The sequence below is a fragment of the Ceratosolen solmsi genome, unplaced genomic scaffold (genome assembly GCF_000503995.2).
Source record: "Ceratosolen solmsi marchali unplaced genomic scaffold, CerSol_1.0 scaffold28, whole genome shotgun sequence".
In the NCBI taxonomy this organism is placed as follows: domain Eukaryota; kingdom Metazoa; phylum Arthropoda; class Insecta; order Hymenoptera; family Agaonidae; genus Ceratosolen; species Ceratosolen solmsi.
In genome coordinates, this window is record NW_011948429.1 from 2,994,441 (window position 1) to 3,017,259 (window position 22,819).

Below are 22,819 nucleotides of genomic sequence, written 5' to 3' on the forward strand. Positions count from 1 at the left end.
CCCCCCGACTCACCCACCCCCACCCACCGACTCACCCACTCACCCACTCACCCACCACCGTCATCCCCTATCGCCACCCCGATCCAAAACCATCAGGCTTTCGCGCAACCGTATCGTCTTTACGTTTTCTTTTAATCCGGATGGCTGTATGTGTTATTATTATTCCGTTGGGCTGATCTTGACTTGAGAATGCGCAATTGTGTACTAAACTTTTACTTTAACGGATAATGGAAAGCGAAGCGTGACAAAACATAATTAAGAGTGGCAAATTGAAATTCAGGATAATGCATAGTCGTAATACATGACAAGTTGTTTAGTTTTTCAATTTTGTCATACGCGAATGTCGAAGCGCAATTGAGTTATTCCTAGACGATTAAGATTGATTATTGAAATTGTAAAAGAAATCACCGAACAATAAAATATCCTAAAATTTCTTTCATTCTCATTTTTACGCGCAATCAACGGCGTGAGCAATTATTAAATAAAGATAATTAATAAAAAGAATTGCGAATGAAATAATTTAAGCCGTTGCTTAAACGAAGAGACGGCTTATCTAATTCAACAAATTCGTTTCATGCCAATTCCCCCAACCGCCTATTTTAATTTATGTTTTTATTCAAATGCTTTTATTGTTTATTTAGAAATGTGGGTGGTAATATACGTGATGGGATAACAGGATTTTCAGGGTAAGTTTGAGTATGATAAAAGTTATATTAATTTATTTATTCCCTGTATCGTCCGTTAAATTCGAGATATCGAAGAATATTGTTGTCACGCGAAAACCAAGAGTTGTAATGATAAATATTGCAATTTGTTTGGTAAATAGCGGTATTCCCTTGTCATTTCAAATAAAAAAAAATTATATACCTTTACAATACGGCAATTTAGATTTAGTGGATTGGCTTAGTCGATATGCAGTATCGACTTTCACTACACGACCACATGACCTAAAATACGTGTTTCGAATCAAGAAGAAAGATAGTTCAATTTATTCGCAGCTCGCGGGTTTACTAACTTTCCATGGCGGAACAATGCATACTTTTTAAAATATCGAGCGATCCCTATTTATTGCCCTATTGTCACAATACGTAAAGAGTAATAATTAAACGATCATTATAAATAGAATTGCTTATCTTTAAATTAATTTTAACGAACCCATAACTAATGAATTCTGTGCATTCTCATTATTTTTATCTCCATAAAATCCTTAATAATGTGCCAATATTAAGATTAATTTTACTCGATTAAATTAATGCACAATTCATAAGTCGACGATTAATGTTTACATATAATTTCCTACATTATTTCCAATTTCATATTTTCGTTTGTAAAAATTTTTAAGTCCATGTACTTAATAGAGCCCGTTCGTTCTATGTAAATCTTATCTACGTAAAAAAAAAAAAAAAAAAAAAAAAAAAAAAAAAAAACATAAATTGAATAAATTAAAAAAGAAAAATTATTTAGAGAGAGAGTAGCTTTATAATAACACGAGTAAAATTTATTTTGTAGAAGCGTGATGTCAAAGCCAAGGGAGTTCGCTCATCTGATAAAAAATAAATTTGGCAGTGCCGATAACATAAATAGTATATCACGTAAGTATTTGGTTGGTTTGGTAACCTTTTCGATTAATCATCACGAGTTTGTTTAAAATAATGTATTATTATTTGTTTTTTCATATTTTTTTTTTTTTTTTTTTTTTTTTTTTTTTTTGTTTTTTTTTTTGTTATATCGTCGCAACTCGCCTCGCACAAACAGCTACAAAATACAAATATTACACACTTTGATATTCTCAATAAAATTATAAGAAAATAATTCACCGCTGTTGTAGCAACACTCTGCATTTACAAATTATATTCGTAATCACCCGTTGATACCTGCCGCAATCTAACACTTTTTATCGGCCTTTTTGCGCTGCCATCCGTTAGTCGATAGACGCAAGTATAAAGAAGGAAAGGCACTGACAATTCAGTATAACACGCTTGAAAATATTTCACTTTTTCTATTTAAATTTGTTGTCATTCTCTATGCACTCTTAACACCTTAACCGCTTGGGTTTACAACTCATGTTTATACACTTTCCTCACTGCTTGCCGTTAATTACAGTTATCCAATGGCAAAAATTTACGAACATTACGAACAAGTTAAAAGTTCTCGACATCCAATTGATACGATTAAAGTGTTCAATATTAAAAGCGCAAGTTTTAACGTTTCGCCAAACGTTTTATGGATACTCTCGGCATTTCATGATTATTACATGCATTTTATTCGTCACAATCGCTCGTTCATTTATTTAATGGAGCATTAGAGAAAGTCTTTCATCCTTAATATAAATTAAGTTATCGATCAAGCCTTACGCCTCGCAAGGGCCGTATTACGATAAATAAATTCCTTAAAGTCGTTTAACACGCGATATAAAATAGAAAGTGCGTGACATCGATTGCCGGGAAATTGATGTCGTTGAACTTTGGCACTGAAAAGCAACGGGTAAAAGCAAAACGTATTTATTGCACAAAATGTAAAACAAAAAAAAAAAAAAAAAAACAAAAAAACAAAAATGAGTATCTGCCATCGGTCAATGAGTATCCAAGCAATAAATGTCATTCGCGTTAGTTAAATATTTGCTCGGTAAAGGAACGTCGAGTATGATCTCGTTAGCTTGATTTTTCGGATGTCACATTTGACGGCCAACTCACCAAATATTAGGATTTCTTCTCAGTGTCAATAGTAACGAACGACGAAAGCGCAAACTGATCATCGTCTCTGTATTCCTCTCGTCTCATACGCACGCGTGTGTTCGTGTGCGCGCGCGTGTGCGAGTGTCTATCTATCTATCTATCTATCTATCTCTGTCTCTGTCTCTGTCTCTGTCTCTGTCTCTGTCTCTGTCTCTGTCTCTGTTTTTATCAGCTGGGTATTGTATTGGATAAGCTCTGTAATTCTAACAGGCCGACCCTCCCTGTGCTTTGATCGCAGATGGCTCGACATTTTATGTAAACGATACACCGCGTGCAACAGGTAACAATGGTGATAGCGGCAGCGTCGAGGAGGAAAACGGCAAGGTCCACCACGGCTCGGCGACCCTTCCCGGGGGCTGCAGCCTCGGCTCCAACCACAGCGCCGGCGGTGGCGGTGGCGGTGGAGTTGGGAGCGGGGGCGGTGGCGCCGGAGGACCCGGGCCCACGACCATGAAGTTCCCCTCGGAGGAGGGCTCCGAGTGCTCGAGCGTGACGAGCGAGAGCGGACCCGGAAGTCGGGGTCAGACCCACGCATGCGCGCACGAGAGCAGCAGACCCTGCAGCCTCAAGTCCATATTCGCGGAGCTGCAGGACCACAGGGAGAATCTCGACCGTTTCCGGGAAAAGCTCGAGGCGTTCAAGGTGAGTGCATTACTCGAATTTTTCCGACCTCGACGCGGCAGTTCACTTCCTTACATTTTTTTCTCCCTCGCTTTACCTTCGTACTCCACATGATCGAGCCTACCACCAAACTATAAAAGCAAAAGTCCCTCGTTCTATCCTCTCACCTTGTTTTGTCGATCTTCGAAGCCAAATCTTGATCCGCACTGCGCGTAAAAAAAAAAGAAAAAAAAAATTCAATTTAATTATAATTAGCGTCCATTAAAAAAGAAAACGAGAAGATAATTTTCAAATGGGGGAGTTTTAAATCTTAAACAAGATAACTCCGCAAATTTTTGGCGTCCGCTCCTGACGAGTGAATTGGGAAGCTTTTATCCTCGCGCTATCGGCATTACGATCGTGCATTAGTAGATCGCGTTTGTCGGCTAATTTCGGAAAGTCAAACGGCATTGCATCGATAATTACCTAATAATTACCTTCTCAAAGCTCTTTTTGTCCATTACCAATCTTACCGCATCCTTATCCAAGACTCGTTAATAATAATAATAATAATAATAATAATAACAATAATAATAATAATAATAATAACAATAACAATAACAATAATAATAATAATAATAATAATAATTAAGTAATGGAATTGATGGGGCGTAGTTTGTCGTTTTATCGAGTTGCGCAAGCTCGAGCTTGATAATGTAAAGTGAGGCAAAATGTAATGAGAAAGGTCGAGCACTTACGAGACATTAAAATCCTTGTGTCAGACGATACAACAGGAGGTGAGCTATCTGTCGCACGCCCTCCAAGAGGAGAGATTCCGCTGCGAGCGTCTGGAGGAGCAGATAAACGATCTTACGGAACTACACCAGAACGAGATCGAGAACCTGAAGCAGACGATCACGGACATGGAGGAGAAGGTGCAGTATCAGAGCGAAGACAGATTGCGTGATATACACGAGATGCTGGAAAGCTGCCAGACGAAAATATGGAAGATGGAGCACCAGCAGCAGCAGCACCAGCAGTACGTGACCCTCGAGGGCCTCGACAATAGCAACGCCCGAGCCCTGGTGGTTAAGCTCATAAACGTCGTACTGACGGTTTTGCAAGTGATTTTACTGTTAGTGGCGACCGGTGCTGGGATCATGATGCCGTTTCTTCGCACGAGGTAAGAGAACTTCTATTCTAAGCTTCATCTTCCTTCTTATCGTTCCGCCAATCTTCTCCCACTCCTTAAGATGACTAATAGCGAGCCTTGGTACATTTTCAGCTTGGCGTCTCCTACTTTATCTCGCCGCTTTATCCTTTATACTCGTTTTTTCGAGTTGCTGTTTTATTGTAGAACGCGTCAATCAGGCGTCGTTTTTCAATACTTTGAGCCGCCAGAGTATTACCATTCGACAATTATATTGGCTGTATCGAAAGTAAAAAATATTTCACTTTTGACGAAGCTGCATTGACGAGCTAAATTGCAATGATACACTGGTGTCGAGTGCTTTCAGTCGTCACTTAACCTTACGATACTCGATTAGTTATATTACATTTATAAGCATTGTTATTCGCTGTTCCATTAAAACGAGATTGCATATCGAGCTTGAAGAATTCTTGGGAGAAAGTTCTCGTGAAATTTATACAAAACGCGCTGATTTTTCTCGCGTTTTATCTTACATAATTATACTCCATCTTTTCTTTTTTTTTTTTTTTTTTTTTTTCCTTTTTTCCCCCTTTCCCCCCCCCCCTTTTTCCTTTTTTTTCCTTTGTTTTCCCTCTTTTTTTTCCCCTTTGTTTTTCCCTTTTTTTTCCCCTTTTTTTTTTATCTTTTTTTTCTATCTTTTTTTTTTTTTTTTTTTTTTTTTTTTTTTTTTTTTTTTCGAGACATTTTGTCATCGACTCAACTTGTGATTTTCGTGACGTTAATTAACGATAATTCCTATTAAATGATCGACAAATTGCTTCGATTAGATTACAAGTCGCCGTCCGTGCGCATGTATACATCTAACGACCAATACTTACATCCATTATCAATACGTTATGTAGATTGACTTTAAGCTGAAAATACACCAATGGCACTTTGGACGTTGATGCATAATATTCTTAATAATTGTTCTAATCATTGATCGTTAGAATAATAAGAATAATATGAATGGAATTGGGTCTTATAAAATAGAGAAAATGGGCTTTTCTGTCTGTTGGCGATATTGATTAGCGATGTTTATGTCATTAGAGTCAATCGGACTAGTCGCGAGCCAATCAAGCCCCAAACATGTGAAAGGTAAATCGATTGTACGGCCAAATCGATTATAAGCCGCATTGATAATAATTTTCGATCCCTCGAACATACGTTAAAACCTGTCGACACACGCCCTGTGTTAAACAATCGAATGAAAATAAAGAAATAACGAATAAGACCGAATTCCAATTGTAGAAAGAATCTCGAGTTGCACCAATCGGCATCGATCGCTCATCACATTGCAATTGAAATAATTGCGCGACACGATGAAAAGGACAAAGAACAATTAACGTCGAGCGCACGATTATTTCATATTCGACATCTCGTAAAAGACAATTTATCATCGATCGGCGAGAGCAGCATCGTTAATCTCCCGTCCGACGAGTCTTATGATTTTGCACGCATTTCTCCTTCTTTATGTTTTTTTTTCCGTTTTGCCGGTGTTTCTCGCCGCGTCTGTTTCAGCTGTACTAAGCCCCATTGTTTCATGTGCAGGGTGCGCATACTGACGACGACCTTCGTCGTCCTGGGTATAGTCTTCGTGCTGAAGCAGTGGCCCGAGGTCCACGATGTCGGCAGTCATCTAATGCGCCACCTTAAGCGGACGCTTGCCGTCAAGTAGCATTCCTCGTTATTGTTAACCCCCGGAGGTGATAATAAATTAGTGCGACAAGGAGGCGTGAGAGGAGTACACGAAGAGAGAGAAAGAGAGAGAGAGAGAGAGAGAGAGAGAGAGCGAGCGAGAGAGTGAGCGAGCGAGTGAGCGTGTGAGTGAAAATGACGAAGAGATCAAACGAGTAAGAGTAAAAGAGGTCGGCTCGCTATCTCTCTCTCCGCATTTCCCGCTTATCTTCCTTATCTACTACTACTACTACCACCTATCTCCCTCCCCCTCCTCCCCCTCCTCCTCCTCTGTCCCCATCCCCTTCCCTCATCCCCTCCCCTCTCACTCCCCGGCCTTCTCTTCTGTATCAATCTGTCGCTCGTCTCTCTCATCGCGAACATCCATCGGGGCTCCGTGGCAGCACCTATAAAAAAATTATAAATATGTAGATTGAAGATGAAAATTTTGTGATTAGATAATTAATGCGTTCACGTACAGCGACACGTGCACGCAGTAAGCGAAGGCAGAAAGATTTCCTTACTTTGACATGTGCCTTGTATTTATTCGAATATTATTATACAATAGAATTTTATTAATAGACAAGGACAGTGTCATTTTTATCAAGAGCATTACCGTTACTTTATTTGCATGGCTTTTCGACATATTCGTTTCATTACGTTATCTTTCAATGGCACATGGTTCACATAGTTCAAGCACTTATTGCGACTCATTTTTCTCAATATTTCACGGCTATTGTGCCACAAAAGTTCCCATTAATGTCAAAGTCTTGATAAAATTAAGCCAATGGATTATCGTTAAATTACATTTGTGCTAATAATGACAATGATACTGTGGTGACGATACAATTGATTTTATCGAATGGAATCTATAAATGATCGATGTTGCCTAATAAATTGAATGCTTCGATTAAATAAGGAGACGAATAACCTGAATAATTAGGTCACGGAAGCTAAAAACCAGAGTACATGTTTATTAAGTAAATCGTGCTTTGTCATTAAAATAATGTATACGATGATATGACCCAAAAGGCTTTCGATTCCCATAACAATTAAACATAAATGCACAAAGTAATAATTATTTACCAAAGTATTTGTTTCAAAGTAATGGAATTCTTTCACTTCTAGATACAAATTTTCGAGTCCTTTTTTTCTTTCTTAATTATTATTATTAGTTTTTTGTTGTTTTTTTTTCATTCTGTTTGTATAATTTATTATTAAATATCGAACACTGAAAAATATATCAGTTATAGACGATCGTTACTAATTAGCAAAGAAATATTTTCGCTATTAGGTCAAACTCGAATTTGTCAATTTGATAGAATCGCATTGAATTTTTTATCATTATATGTTTAATAAATTTTTTATTTAGCCTGTATTGTATATCTTTTATTGTAATTGAAATTGTTTGTCTTCTTTTTATTTATTATTCGGTTTTGAAATAGGCGTTTATATATATATTTTTCTATAATATTCATTTAATCTTAATGGCTAATTAATTATATTGTAGTTGACTCCTTTAGACGACATTATACATTATACATGCTTTTATGTATGTTCTTTTTTCAAAGTAATAATTATGTTAATGCATAGAAAGAAAATAAAAAATGAGACTTTTCCTTCTCTTATGTATTGTACTCGATGAATGTGCTAACAATTACAATAATAATATTAATTGCCAATGTTTATAAATATTGAAGTTAAAATAGTTCACAAAAATCAATGCTCGAGTGCGTTTGATAATACGAAGAAATACAAAAAAATACAAAAAAAACAAAAAAAAAAAACAAAACAAAACACACACACACACACATCATATGTTTTTCTATTATTAATGCAAAGACTGTTTTTATAAAATTTACAGAAATAACAAGTAATCCGTCAATTACTATAAAATAAATTGTATGTTAATAAATTACACATAAGTATTATATTACAATAAGTTATCAACGACATTTTCATAATAAAAATGAATATAATATAACTAAAATACAATTCTCATTTTTCTAATTATAAATAAGTTTCTACTTATAAATCATAAATCTAATTCTTCCTAAACATAAGCTCAGAGAAGTCTCATTTTTTAATAATTAAATTGAAATATCGAAGGACAATAAAGTGTCGAAATCATAAATTTTATTCGCGAGGCTAATTTTTGTTTATCAATAACCAATTAAGAACTAATTTTAAATGACATTCATCATATCGATTCATTAAATGTCAATCAATTTCATGAAAATTGCAACTTGAGAACTGTGAAACAAAGTAGCATTTTAAGAATAATTCGGTTCAGTCACCATCATATATATATATATATATATATATATATATATATATTAGAATATAAGTACATTATAAAAGTGACAAATACACATCTATACACGCACTCACCCACTCACGCCCTCGCGCGCGCACACAAATATAAAAATGTATATTATCTATGGCAATAGTCTTTAAAAAAAAAATCTGGAGAAAACAAAAAGTTGTTAGTTCTTTTTGCTGTAATCATTTAATCGAACGGGATAAAATTTTCCATTAAAATATCTCTAAAATTTTCAATGCATTCATATTATCGGGAATCTCATCACATTTATTTGAAATTCTCGTGAAAACGCAGACAAGTTTTCGACAATTAATAAATAAAACAATCGAATCCATTGATGGCACTCGTGTTGATAAATTTCGGTCTTACGATGATTTGCCCTAGAATTCCAATTTATCCAGTCGATTCAATGAATACCGCAAATAAATAAACAAGAAAAAGAATAATGAATAAGATAAGAAAAGAAAAGAAGAAAAATATATACGCAACGAAAATTCATGGACGCCTTAACATAAACACGTATTATTCGTGAATAAGTGTATACGAGTGATTGCACGTCATACGCTAATTCGGATTATGTAAAATATAATATTGTCAAGTAGCATGACTTTAGAATTTGTTGTCCAATGGCCGATCGTTAGAGGCAGAGCAAATTAGAGGCCAAATTGTCGTAGTTTGTAACGAATAATCACATAATGACACATTTCCTTTTATTGCTTAGAAAATCACGTTATAGTCTAATGTCCCGCTGTTGCCTCCATGTTGTTGCCGCACCTCTTTGTTTTAATCCAAGTTCCAAATTTATAATGTAACTTTGACAAAGTTACGTCGTCTCTTCCTCGTTGCTTTATCCCTGCTGAAAAAGCTTAAAGGTACGAGTAGAATTTTTAACGACCGTAAATTAAGTAAAACTTAGGTATAGCAAACTTGGTTATAACGATAAAAGTTCAAAAAAAAAAAACAAAAACAAAAACAAAAACAAAAACAAAAGAAAAACAAAGATGTGGAGGGGGAGGAGGGGGAGGAGGGGGAGGAGGAGGAGGAGGAGGAGGAGGAAAGAAAATCAAAAGAGAAAGCTATGAAAAGACTACGAGGATAAAATTACGTAAAATTTTAATAAAAGAGTCGACTGCGTTGAGCAATTCCATTTCCCTCCTCGAATATTACGTTGGTTTACACCATTCGGTCGGTTTGTATTTTACGGCGTCGCTGTGTACGTATTATGATTATTTTCTACGATCATTCGTCAAGTCAATTTGCTTTAAAAAGAAAAAAAGGGAAAAATGGGATCCCGACAGTACGAAAAATCTGCGGCACGTGCTTTCGCGAAAAATAGGAAAACTACCGAAGATGTTCGAAAATGACAAGCTCGCGTCGTTTATTGCACGCACACTAACCTACTCACGTCTCTTACACGAGTCTTTCATTTCTCCCACAATGCTCCACGTATATTTAAAGTATTTAAAGTATTTACAGCGGAGGCTCATTACGTACTCTCCATGCAAATGTGAGCTTTTAAGTCATTAAGAGAAAAGAGAAAATTGTCTCGACTTTATGACTAAGGTCATCCTTAGCTATCGATTTTCATTTCGTAACTATTAATGCTACATTGCTGTACCATTATCGGTGTCTCTCGCTCTCAATTTACCAATTTGCATCGGTTTCTCCTCAATACTCCTTCGAGGCTATTTCAATCATAAATTCTAATCTCTCCGTCGTGTTAGACGTACGTTCGATCGATTAACCATAACTGCCAAGTTGCACACTATCGGCGATTTAAAGTATACGCGATGATCTTCTTACTTGTTTCTTACGATGTTTGTCGAATTGATAGTCGCCATTGAGACGAGAGAGCTAAAATCCTTTAGACATTCGGCATCCTTGTATCGCGAGAATATTCTAGCGCTTAACGCTTATTATCCACTTACCTACCGACAACGACGTTTAATTATGTGTAAATATAATTGTACGCTCGAGGATGTTAAACATTAAAAGAAATGAAAAGAGAGGATATATGATAAGTCGCTAGCACGCGCGTTCAACAAGTAGACAACAAGTGAACTCGGGACGCAAAACAGATGTCTCACTTTTCCATTAAAAATTTTATTCCCTTGAGGGGTAAAAGCGTCGCAGCACAAGCAGTCACTCTGAGCCCAGGAGCTAACTCCATTAATTATTACCGCGGGAGTCATCCGCTCAACGCGTCTATGATTTAAGGAACGCGGGTTGACGACAGGCTTACTACACTTTACACTTTAGGCGCGATGAATAAAAAATGTCCTATTTACGCGAGATTACATTGCGCCTATAAGAGAATTCCGACAATTATCTTGTCCTTATGAGATAAAAGAGCCAATCGGAACGTTGATTAATTAAACGCGTCATTAATTATCATTCGCTGTCGAATATTTGCGCTTTTTGATCATATTTTATACAAAATGCTTTCGCGCGGCTTGTGTTACTCTTTAATCGTCATGGCTCGACGATGAGCTTGACTTTCTCCCCGACTGCGTGACTGATTTTTCAAGCTTTGAGGGAGAAGAATCAAGGCACAAGCACGACAGTCGAACATTTTTAACGCCGCCGATTCCTGACGCCATTGACTGACAAACCCATTACTTTTCACGTCATTCTAAACGATAAAGAGAAATATGGAGCACCTCGTTAGAAATTTCCATTGCGTGAAAAGCGTTAGTTTTCGTTTAACCAGTTCGAACGAGAGAACTAAACGATGTGTTCCGAGGCTCCGCGAGCGAAGGTTTACGTATACGTAATGAGCCTAAAAAATTAAAAAAAAAAAATAAATAAAAATAAAATAATATATATATATATATATATATATATATATATATATATATATATATATTTTTTTTTTTTTATATATACTATATATATATATCTTTATTAATTAGCTACTATAATTATATAACCGTTCATATTTCTTGCGAAATCTACATTTACAACAAATGCATTGAATCATGGTTAGGTTAATAAATGCGTAAGTTGCAATTGACGTTAATGGTTAATTATTATTATCATTATTATTATTATTATTATTATTGAAAAAAGATATGCGTTTTAAAGACTTGAGGACGATCGAAGATATCACTTATTAAGTTTAATAACATTTATTCATCATTCGGCAGAGAGGAAAATCGCGCCTTTGTAATTTCTCTGTTTGCTGTATACAATTTTTTAAATTCATGTTGACAATGGCAGATTATTCAAAAACAAAAACAAAAACAAATAAAAAAAAAGAAACAGACAATGAAATGAGAAAAAGACTGATAACTGATCAGCTGGTTGGCGAGCTTATCGTAATTATTTTGTTTTTTATTCTTAAACAATGTGCGTATAAATAAAAGCTTTTCGCCGCAAAACGAGGAATAATATCCTTTCGGCATGCGTGACAGTACAAACATTCCCGCTATTATAGTAAGAGAAACGATAATTAAAACGACATTATCACGATGCAATGGTGAAGGAGACGAACGAGGAGAAGGGAGGGATGAAAGTCGATCGAAATGCCTATAATAATTTTAATTAAGGGACGAACAAATTTTGGCGAATCGTAGCCATCAACAAGTGTCATCGCTACACATACGAGGACTATCAAATTCTTTATATCCTCGTAGCTTGCAAGCGAGACAAGACGAGAGAGAGAGAGAGAGAGAGAGAGAGAGAGAGAGGCAATTATTATATAACGGAATATCGTTACGTGGATGTTTAACGAAACGGAACAAGACGAACAAGAGGTGTGAGCTACATCGTCTTTGTCAATATCCTTTCGTCGTCCTTCTAATCGATAATTACGTCACGACTGCAAGGTTCTTCTTCTTACTCTTCTTCATCAATTATATTATTGTATTACTACTGTCTATTAGATTAGAATATTGTATTCCTGTAGAGGCATTCATCCGAGGATTCCACAGATAAACCTCGGCTGGCTTAGATTAGACAAAGCTGTCCATTTACCTAAGTGTAATCAATGATAATTTACGATAAGGCGGTCGGCTGTTTAATGTTTAATAATCGTTAGTGAAATTGCCAATTGAATTTGGGCCGAGGTCTTATCGAACGAACAATAAAGCTGGCTTATTAATAAAATATATCGACCATTGATAATTAATATTTAACGGCTCGGATGCGAGCACGAGCCAACCTCCCTGCCAATAATAATAATAATGATAATGATAATGATGATGATAATAATAATGATAATGATAATGATAATAACAATAACAATAATAATGATAATAATGATAATAATAACAACAACAAGAACAAAAACAAAAACAAAAACAAAAACGGCGTAGATGAGGTGGAAAGTTGCGAGAGGCGAGCGAGTCGACTCCGAGAAGAGCGAATGCCAGGAACGCGATAATACGCCTCGATCACTTCGGACCTCCATCTCTCGTGCCAAAAGGCCCAACAAGTATTATACCATCTGTCCACACCGAAAGCGACCCAATGGGATTCTGGTCAATCTCGTCCTATCTCGAAGAAGCCTCGATCGACGATTACGTATGCACATAACATTTGCAAGCTGGAGTTTCGTGGACGGTAAGGGGATGACAAGCGGGAGAGGGGGCATCCCTGACAATCGATGATTGACTGCTGTCCTTGTCCATTCGCGACCGACGAGACATCATCAATCGCAGTTACACGCGACGTTCGCCACTTTAATTACGGCTGATATTTTGAGTTTTCGAGCTCATTGCCGTGATACTATCGACTCCTCCATTGCAATTTGACTCGAACGTCCCGACGCAATTCTTAAATGGTAAATTGATAATGCACTTCTCGAACGAACGTCTATTAGAATACTTTATCCTCGTCTCGTAATTGTCCATAATAATTGACCATCCTAGTAGCACATCTCGAGGCTGTAATTACGCTCGTTGGTTTTTTGTTTTTTGTTTATTGTTTATCGTGTCTCTCTCGCTGGTTGCGATCGATGGATTTGTCGAGCGACGAGTGGCCAGAGTTTGGAATTGTGATAAGGATGGATGGTTAGTGGTGATGGGATGGGATGGGATGGGATGGGATGGGATGGGATGGGATGGGATGGGGGATCGAAGCTAATACATATCTGCCGTATATTCGAGCATCAACTAGACTTTGCATCTCGTTCGCTCGAGCCCATTAATCCATTGGATGCTGAAATTCTCGAAATTCTCGTTTGCAGCGGCGCTCGATGTACCGATCGATACGAATCCACGTCGAGGCTGTCTTTTAAAAATTTTCGCTCTCTGACTTGAATGCAGCTTGACGCCGTTATTGCCACGCTTTTCCTATCCGATGGAATCTTCGCTCTAATAGCCCGTCACATAATAATAATAATAATAATAATAATAATAATAATAATGGCTAAGAAAATATTTGTTCCTAGTAATTTTAATAGATAATGACCAAAAACAAAAAAAAAGAAAAAACAAAACAAAACAAAAAGATGAAGAAAAACAACAATAACTATATACATTTATGCTATCTCTCTCTCTCTCTCTCTCTCTCTCTCTCTCTCTCTCTCTCTCTCTCTCACGCTCGTAAAAATTGATTGGTTAGGTCTGCGTGTGTCTATCGATGAGATCATTAAAATAGTTGTGCTGCTTTATAGCCGATTGCTCAAATTTCTATAACCAACGATCGCAATGACTTTTATCTGTGAATAATAAACAATAGTTTACACATTGGATATTACATCTCGTTCTATTTTATGAATATTTAGATGAGAATTAATTACAGATAATGCTATATACATAGGCCGTTTTTGTAACAAAATCTTCATTTTGTTAAAGGAATAGTTGAGTGAATGATAAATAATAATGTTGTAGAAGGCAATGGAAGATTGATGTGCAATTTTAGAAAAATTGTCTGCCTAGGTTCACTCATGAAAACGTGGAATAAAATTCAAAAGTTACATTCTATCGTGAGCGAACGCTCCATAAGCATTTGTCGAGTAAATATGTTTTGGCAATTTACGATACTTCGAATCAATCACTTTTTCATCGATTTATACAATTATGATTTTTTTTTTCCTCTTGCTCCCCCCCCCTCCCCCCTCCCCCCTTCTTTTTTTATACGATGATCCGCAATATGTCGACTGTTGACTAATCAATTTTACCATTAGATGTAAATATTATTTCGGGGATTGGTGGATGCTTATGGGTGGGGAGGGCCTTTTACCATCAGAGCGCGCAGCCTAACTAATGGACCTCGCAAATGGACTGAGAGTCGGTATACAATGGTCGGTCCGTGGATCGTTTCATTACGATCGATTTCTTCACTCCAAACGTAAAATAAAAAAAAATAAATAAATAAATAAAAAATAAATAATAATAAATAATAATAAATAAATTATAATAATAATCGGGAGAATTCGAATTGCGGCTTGTACGCGGGAAGCGTACGGTCGAAGCTTATTTTTTTTGCCTCTTTCTGTCACCAAAAATTCTGATAAATCTGCACATTTGCATAAAGATTTCTATCACGAGACGTTCATTACGTTTCTTGAAATTCAAGTGAAATATTCTTCCAAATTTATGAGTTGAATGTATGCAAATATGTATAACAATACGAACGTCGTTTGAAGAATTTGTTCATCTCATCGATTTGTTCATCTAATCATCTTATCGGCAATCGATGTGATATTAGAACACCGAGAAGCTACTTTCCAGTCGCTGATGCTGATAGAATGAAACTTATTATCGGCTCGCTCCCTCTAGCGCTTTTTTTTTTGTTTTTTTTTTGTTTTGTTTTATTCAAATTTTCTCTCCCTCGCCTAATCGTTCCGCAGATTTCTAAATGTGTGCGAGTTATTGCCGATTCGCAGTAATCGAGCGATCTAAAGGACGACGGTACGTTAGGATACTATTGCTCGTCGATTCCTTCTTCATCTCGGCTTTCCCCACTTCATCCCCCTCCATTATTTTTCTCACCGCTTATCGCGCACTTGCACTCTTCAATTTTATTTGCCGAGTAGTATAGTTCCGTCCTCGTAAACCTTTCCTTCATCTTCATTCGACCATTCCGCCTGGTCTACCTTTCCCTTAATTTATCCCCATTCGACAAAGAATTTATGACGTATTTCTCTAATTTTTCATTAGCTCTGCTTCTGGATTATCGATCATATCATTCGTAGCAACGATGCACGCTCGTAACGAAAGTTTTCCATCGCATTTCCGTTAACCAAATTTATCCCACGCACTTAGTAATGAAAGCTAAACAAACACATTGTAAGAGTAATTTAGATTTTTGTTCCATCCACGCCACGTGCTTTGAGATGCGTAGCCAATGAGAATCCTCTAGATCGCTTGTAAATCATTAGTGTCGTGTATTAGAATCGAACGTCGGACGTACTGTGTGAGATGCCCACAGTCGTGTGTTCGAAATGTTGTCGGTGAATTCAATTACTTTTCAAGTGATTTTGCAAATTCAATGGAAATCCTTTTGTTAATCGTGTAGCGACGAGTTGAAGTTGAGTTAGTACGAACGAAAATCATAAATATTTGCGCGTTTTAGCCAATATGCATTTCGTCATAGATCGAAAGCATTGAATGTAAATAAGAGGAAAATTTTATATCCGCGCTTATGCGTATAAACATGTACATAGAGTAAGCGACGCGCTGAAGAAAGACACGGTTAAGCTATAATAATGTATAAGCTGAATAAATTAATTAATAAACGAATGAAGGAAGAAGAACAAAAGTAATGAAAAGATGAACAAACAAAACAAACAAAACAAACAAACGAAACAAAAACAAAAACAAAAACAAAAACAAAACAAAAAACAAACAAAACAAAAAAAAAAATGAAAAAAGGAGCAAAGTATAATTGTCAAATGCATTTCGATGTAAATTTCGTTTAAATAATAAAAGTAAATCGATGGATTTTTGGATTTGGATTTACTTATGGCAAAAATTCCGCCTCGAGATGCTCGTGGAAGCTTGTCGATGATGGCAGCTTTTGCGTCCGATGATCCGTAGCCAATCGACACTTTCTCGATGCGTCTCGGTCTGTCGAATACCCTGGAGTAGCGCGGAATTCCCAAGTATCCGCGACATTGGCACGCTCACTCGCTCCAATCAACCCATGTGCGCCCGAGTTTGCACGCGCTCGCGCACGCCCTCCCTTCCCACACACCACACAACAGGCGCGCACACGAACGAACATATGATAAATGCAAATAATCATTTCACGGTGCTTTTTGGTGATGCGAAGCAGGGATCCCTTGAAATAGCTTCGATTATACGCTACGTACACACCAATGTCATACTCGCAACACTTTCCTTAGCCTCGTAAGCTGAATATTATCCAATCATTTATTTATACGATTGAGATGTTATGTATCAATTGATCGATGGCCGTTCAATTATTGTTTCAAGTGATAAATTGTTCGATGATAATGTAACGAGTCGATGATAAATTATAGCCCGGCTTCATTATGTTATTAACGTCCAAGAGCTTTAATTACGTTTAATTGTCGAGCGAGTAGTTTTTATTAAGTATAAAGCGTAAGGAGCGTTTTAAAATTTAATTATTTAATTATTTATCTCGTAATTGAGTGTCTCGAAATTCGCGAGGAAAGTTGCGCTCGTTTCACTTGCGTTTTTAGGATATTCGATTATTTTGATAATATCGGAAATAAGATGGACCCTATCCAAGGAAAATAAAGAAATATATCGCATTGATAACATTTTAAGGCAAAACTATTTCATTAATCATCGAAAGATTATATATATATATATATATATATATACGTGGGCGTGTGGATGCGGATGCGGATGTGTGTGTGTGCGTGTGTGTGCATGCGCGCGAGCTGCTTACACGCGTATGAACATATTTATATATACGTGTATTATTGTATATACGCTCGGGCGTCTGTATATGTATTAAAATTGTTGACACTCGATGCAAAATATGAATGCAAAATATAAAATTCTTTCTATAGTTTTCGATGACAACGATGGAAATATTTTGTATTTTGTGTAATTCAGTCGATTCGTACTATATACTTTATCTTCGTTTCCTATATGTTCCTCCATTAAACTATTTGTACATAAAATCTTTAAAACAAAGAAAAACAAACAAACAATAAAAATTAAAAAAAAAAAAAAACAATAGACAAAGGACAAGAGACAACAACAACAACAACAACAACAACAACAAAAAGCCAAAACAAAGATAAAATAAAACCACAGTGAGTATAAGCTTATGCGATTATTAGTGAAGATATGCGATTAGTTTAGAAAGAAAGTAGAAAAGGGGCCCCCTGCATGAGAAAGAAACCAATAAACGTAGTGTACGGTAGAATTAATAATAAAGTTATTTTGCGCGATTGTGTGCATCGACGCCGGAGAAAGCGTTCGATCGCGCGAATATTTCGAATGAGATAGATAAATATCAGATTAGAGTTGTGCAGCGTAGATTGATTTTTCGTAAGAAAAGAATAAATAAAATGACGGCAGGTGCAATTAAATGTTACTATCGTCCTATCAAACAATTAAACGAATAATTGCAAAATACACACATACGTACATACTATATATATATATATATTTATGTGTGTGTTATGCGTATGTACGTGTGTATATAGATGTGTGTGTGTGTGTGTGTGCGTATGCATGCGTGCTTACATGTATGGATATATATATATATATATATATATATATAGAGAGAGAGAGAGAGAGAGATAGATATATATTAAACGCACGTACGTTTCTTTGGCGTTCGATTGTAAAATGTCGCGTATGTTATTCGAATAAATATTGTCACAAATAAAAGCGAATTTTTAGAAAATTACTTGTGTACTTTAATTTGTAATCCCATCCTTTTCACATCATCTTCATTACATAACAAATAATGTGATTAAATCCTCTGATCATTGTATCTTAAATTATACGTCATACAAATATAAAATTACTATGTAATTGCATAAAAAACTTTTCTTATTTGCAACGAATTTAAAGAAATAACAAAAAAGTCATTCTATTGTCCTGTAACATTGAGAAAAGTTATTATTATTCCTTTTTATTACATCCATTATTAAATTATAATGGAATATTGTATTAATCTAATGAAAGAAGTTATTAGTTTAGCTGCGATAGAATATGATACATTTTTAATACATAATAGATTAAGTTTGCAACACTTGGCGACACTTGCGGTGGGACGACGATGGGAGGGTTTGACAAATATTCTTCGCTGCGTATAAAACGAGATAGAGAAATTCAAAGAATGTTGTTTGAGTAAATTTAATTTTATGATAGATTTGACTTTAATTTCTCAAGGATATTTAAAGATTTAATTTGCCATCATACGGTTCATTATGTTCCCCAATTTCATTTATTATTGAATTATTCGACGTTATTTCACTCAATACATTCCCATCAATCGTGTGGTACAAAAATTTTAAATATTAAATGACAATTACAACAAAAAAAAAAAAAAAAAAAAAAAAAACCCACACACACATATACAGTAAATAAACTAAAGAACAAATTATCGAAATTAATTTTTAATATATTATAATATTATCTCTTATAGATAGTGTTACAATAGAATATTTATTGACGACACGTATTTCTCTTAAATTGTTTGCACAAATTGCGTATCTCCGACAACGTAACTTCTTCTTTAGTAAATACAAAGATTTTTAATTCGACAGCTTTTATAATTAACGGCTTAATTGCCAAAATCACCAATTCCTTCCTATTTTGCTCGACGCGACGATTCTATCATAGACAGGAAAATCTTAAATATTCTATGGCAATTTAAACTATCCTTGCAAGATGTAAAATCCCTGAAATAGAATGATCGTTAGGATTGCCTTGGAGAAATCGATAATGGGCCTGACAAATCCTCGAGCTCGAGCGTATTAAATTTCTCAATCAATGTGAGTGCGAAAAAAAAAGGTGAGACGAAGATAATTGATTCCGAGTGAAAATGACAGTTTCCTCATTGGACGCGAGACGAAGGAGGGATAAATAATAGAGCGAGTGCGCGCGTCTAACAATTTAAATTCGACGTTCGTGCCGCGCGTTATTTCTCAATAATTGCTCGTTAATCGCCATTGAATTATTGTGCAATTCCGCAAGCGCCTTGCAATCCCTCCTTGCATCACTGCATCTAATCGCTAGCGTCGCCGAGGTTAACGCGGTCATTGGATCGATGTGGGGAGGCCCCGATCTATGTAGAAAGAAACCAGGCGATCGTGGTCGATAAGCTCGTAGCCAAGCGCAACTATTGAAAAGAAGAAAGTAAAAGAGAGAAGAGAATTTGCGATGACGTAAAGAAATATCGATAAGAAAGATCGCTCGACCTTTTTATTTTTCACATTAATTGCAGTAGAGCTTCATAGAATACATATAATTTATGTAAATTCTGGCTTCCGGTTTTACGCAGCTCGGTGGATTATTATTGGGACAACGTAATCGATTATTCATTTGTTGTATTACGATTGTGTAATTGAATTACGACGGTATGATAGGCGAATGATACATTATTCCAAGTGGAATAATTAATTTAATGGAGATTAACAACAATATTACATGATTAATCGTGTAATAATTTAAACGAATGCATTTACATTTATTTATAAATTTTAATATTAATAATCAACGCAATGTTACGAATTGTTTTTTCTCGTACAAATTATAAATTTTGTTGGAGCGAAAGATTCGATTATTTTTTTCGATACGGTGAATCTTAATCTCGTAGGATATATGTTATAAACACAGATATAAACATTCATTGAATTTAGTAGAAAAGTCGATCTGTTACATGGCTGTCGATTGATTGTACAAAAGTAAAAATAAAAAGTACATATAATCGTATTTGAATACAAATAAATATTTCCCATTGTGAGAATAAAATATAGCGGTAGCTAGATTTATTGTTTTCAATTTGATTACAAGATTCGTTTAATCTTTTAAAAGTAAAGTATGTATATACAAATATTCTTTCGATAAAATTATTATCATTTCGTTTGAATCGTGAATTCGAGGCACACACCACTTATTTAGTTATCTTTTGCATTTCATTCTATTTTATTTTATTACTATCATTATTGTTATTATTTATTTATTTATTTTTTTTATTTTTCTTTTTATTTTTTTTTTTTTTCTATACAAAGGTAAATTAAAATGTAAGTCGACCGTGTGCTTTGTGACATTTTGTTATTTTGAAAGACAAAAATGTTTCATTTACATTATTATTGTCCGATGACTATTGGTGAAATATTGTTTTGCGATAAAATCAAACTCATCTTCAAGTTACACTTGGCTATTGTTTGTGCACAGAATATCGTTACGAACAGTCTCAGGCGTAATATGGATTATAATTATTGAAGATCGTGATTCTATTATTATTAATTGTTATCATTATTATACTCTAATCATGTTTTACCGATTGACTGACGCGTATACGAATAAAATAAAATACGATGCACTGAGGCGGTAATGAAGAAATGTAGTAGACGATGTTCGATGAGTTACATTGTGCGTTATTTCGTATATACATATAGAACAAAGAAATTCTAATAAACGTCTACTGCTTTCCTTGCCTATTATTATTACTCACGGGATGGCAATTTTTTACAATGATTCTTCTAATTTAGAAGCCTATATATATATACAAATTCTTTTTATATGGTATACAAAAGTACCTTAATATCTATACTTTCAGCACATTAACAAAATTCAAGTATTTTGTCCTTTCACGATTAAAAGAAGAAACAAAAATTATTTTATTATCTTTCTCGTGCAATTATCGCAATATCGACGACTAACACATCGGGTCTTCGGCCCTTTTTAATGTCCTTTCAAGTAAAAAATATTCATAGCGGTTGCTTGCTCGGTAAAGTCCAAATCCCGCCATGAATTATAAAATCAAAAAACGCTTAGAAAAATATTGATTTCGTAAAAAAAAAAAAAGTCATCAATACGTTAAGATTGGAAGATTCGCTCGTACGAACGAATCAATAATGCACCGGTAAGGATGAAAATTAAAAGAATTTTAATTTAAGAAACAATTGCTCTTGGATACTGTGCAAGTTATCATATTTAGTTTCGATAACCGTATCGAAATGTTTATTCATGAAAATAAAAATAATTTCTTTACAACATTGGTGAATTGAAAAGCTTGACGTACAAACGCAAACACGGTCGCGCGCGCACGCACGCACACAGAGTGAGCGCTTAGATCTACGTAAAAACGTGTTAAAGGGATTCCTTTACAATGTCGATCGAGCTGCTTTACCACCCGGTTAGCTTAGAATAAAAAGAAATTGCCGCTCGCTATCCGACAGAATAACTCATTTTTAAAATCTGCGAATGTCGGTAAAATGATTGAAGCACGTCTGGGATGATGTCACTCTCGCGAGCGCTTCCCCAGCCGTGTATTAATTTCCGCACCGAGAACTCTGGCCACGTAAGTGAAAAATATACATATAAATTTGTGTGGCAGGGACGATGACAAAGAGAAAGAATCGGCCACGAGAGCATTTAGAAAAGATAGTTTTTTAAAACACAGACACGTACGCCCACGCACGCGCGCACGCACAACAAACTCTCTATTTCGCAGATGCGAATGGAAGTGATTTAATGTGAACGTTCACCTCCGGCAAGAACATAGACATCCGTCGTCGTCGTCGTCGTCGTCGTCGTCGTCGTCGTCGTCATCGTGACAATCGACGCGTTTACTTAATCCGCGACGGGTACACTCGTCTCTTGGGTTTCCCGGAAGGCCGCCTCCTTCTGCCCGAGCTCCTCCTTGGCCGTTTTGCCCTCGGCCGAGCTCTCATTGGCGTTGTGTTTCTTCCTATGGCACATCATCGTCGACCTGGAGACGAAGGCCTTGCCGCAAACGTCGCACTCGTAGGGCCGCTCGCCCGTGTGCAGCCTCTTGTGAATGGCCATTGGACTGAACTGGGTGAAGGTCTTGCCGCAGACCTCGCATCTGTAGGGTCGTTCGCCCGTGTGGGAGCGCCGATGGCAGCGCAGAGCGGACCGTCTCGCGAACACCTTGCCGCAGAGGTCGCACTTGAAGCTCTTCTCACCGGTGTGCATCGTCGAGTGTATTTTGAGATCGACCCTCGTGAGGAATCCTTTACCGCAGACCTGCCAATCAACGAGGGCTCGGGTTAATACAGAATAATAGCGTGGTAGTGTTAGTGTTAGTGGTAGTGGTCGTGATCGTCGTAGCGGCCCTGGTAGTGGTAGTGGTCGTAGTCGTGGTCGTGGTCGTGGTCGTGTTTGTGGTAGTGGTTGTGGTAGTGGTAGTCGTTGTGGTAGTGGT

General features: G+C 36.2%; 2 protein-coding genes across 2 annotated transcripts in view; one reads left to right on the forward strand and one right to left on the reverse strand.

The window, feature by feature from the left end:
- The window catches only part of Dmtn (transmembrane and coiled-coil domain 2 protein Dmtn), a 20,507-nt gene extending 14,213 nt beyond the window's left edge, over window positions 1–6,294 (forward strand). The window contains exons 7-11 of the mRNA XM_011501670.1: window positions 642–686; window positions 1,510–1,592; window positions 2,974–3,377; window positions 4,118–4,518; window positions 6,046–6,294. Coding sequence (XP_011499972.1) covers window positions 642–686; window positions 1,510–1,592; window positions 2,974–3,377; window positions 4,118–4,518; window positions 6,046–6,202 — 1,090 coding nt within the window. The 3' untranslated portion in view covers window positions 6,203–6,294. The remainder of the gene's footprint in view (window positions 1–641; window positions 687–1,509; window positions 1,593–2,973; window positions 3,378–4,117; window positions 4,519–6,045) is intronic.
- Window positions 6,295–22,083: 15,789 nt separating this feature from the next.
- LOC105363780 (zinc finger protein 519) overlaps window positions 22,084–22,819 on the reverse strand; it is a 7,262-nt gene continuing 6,526 nt past the window's right edge. Inside the window, exon 6 of the mRNA XM_011501552.1 lies at window positions 22,084–22,641. Within this exon, the coding sequence (XP_011499854.1) occupies window positions 22,225–22,641 (417 nt within the window). The 3' untranslated portion in view covers window positions 22,084–22,224. The remainder of the gene's footprint in view (window positions 22,642–22,819) is intronic.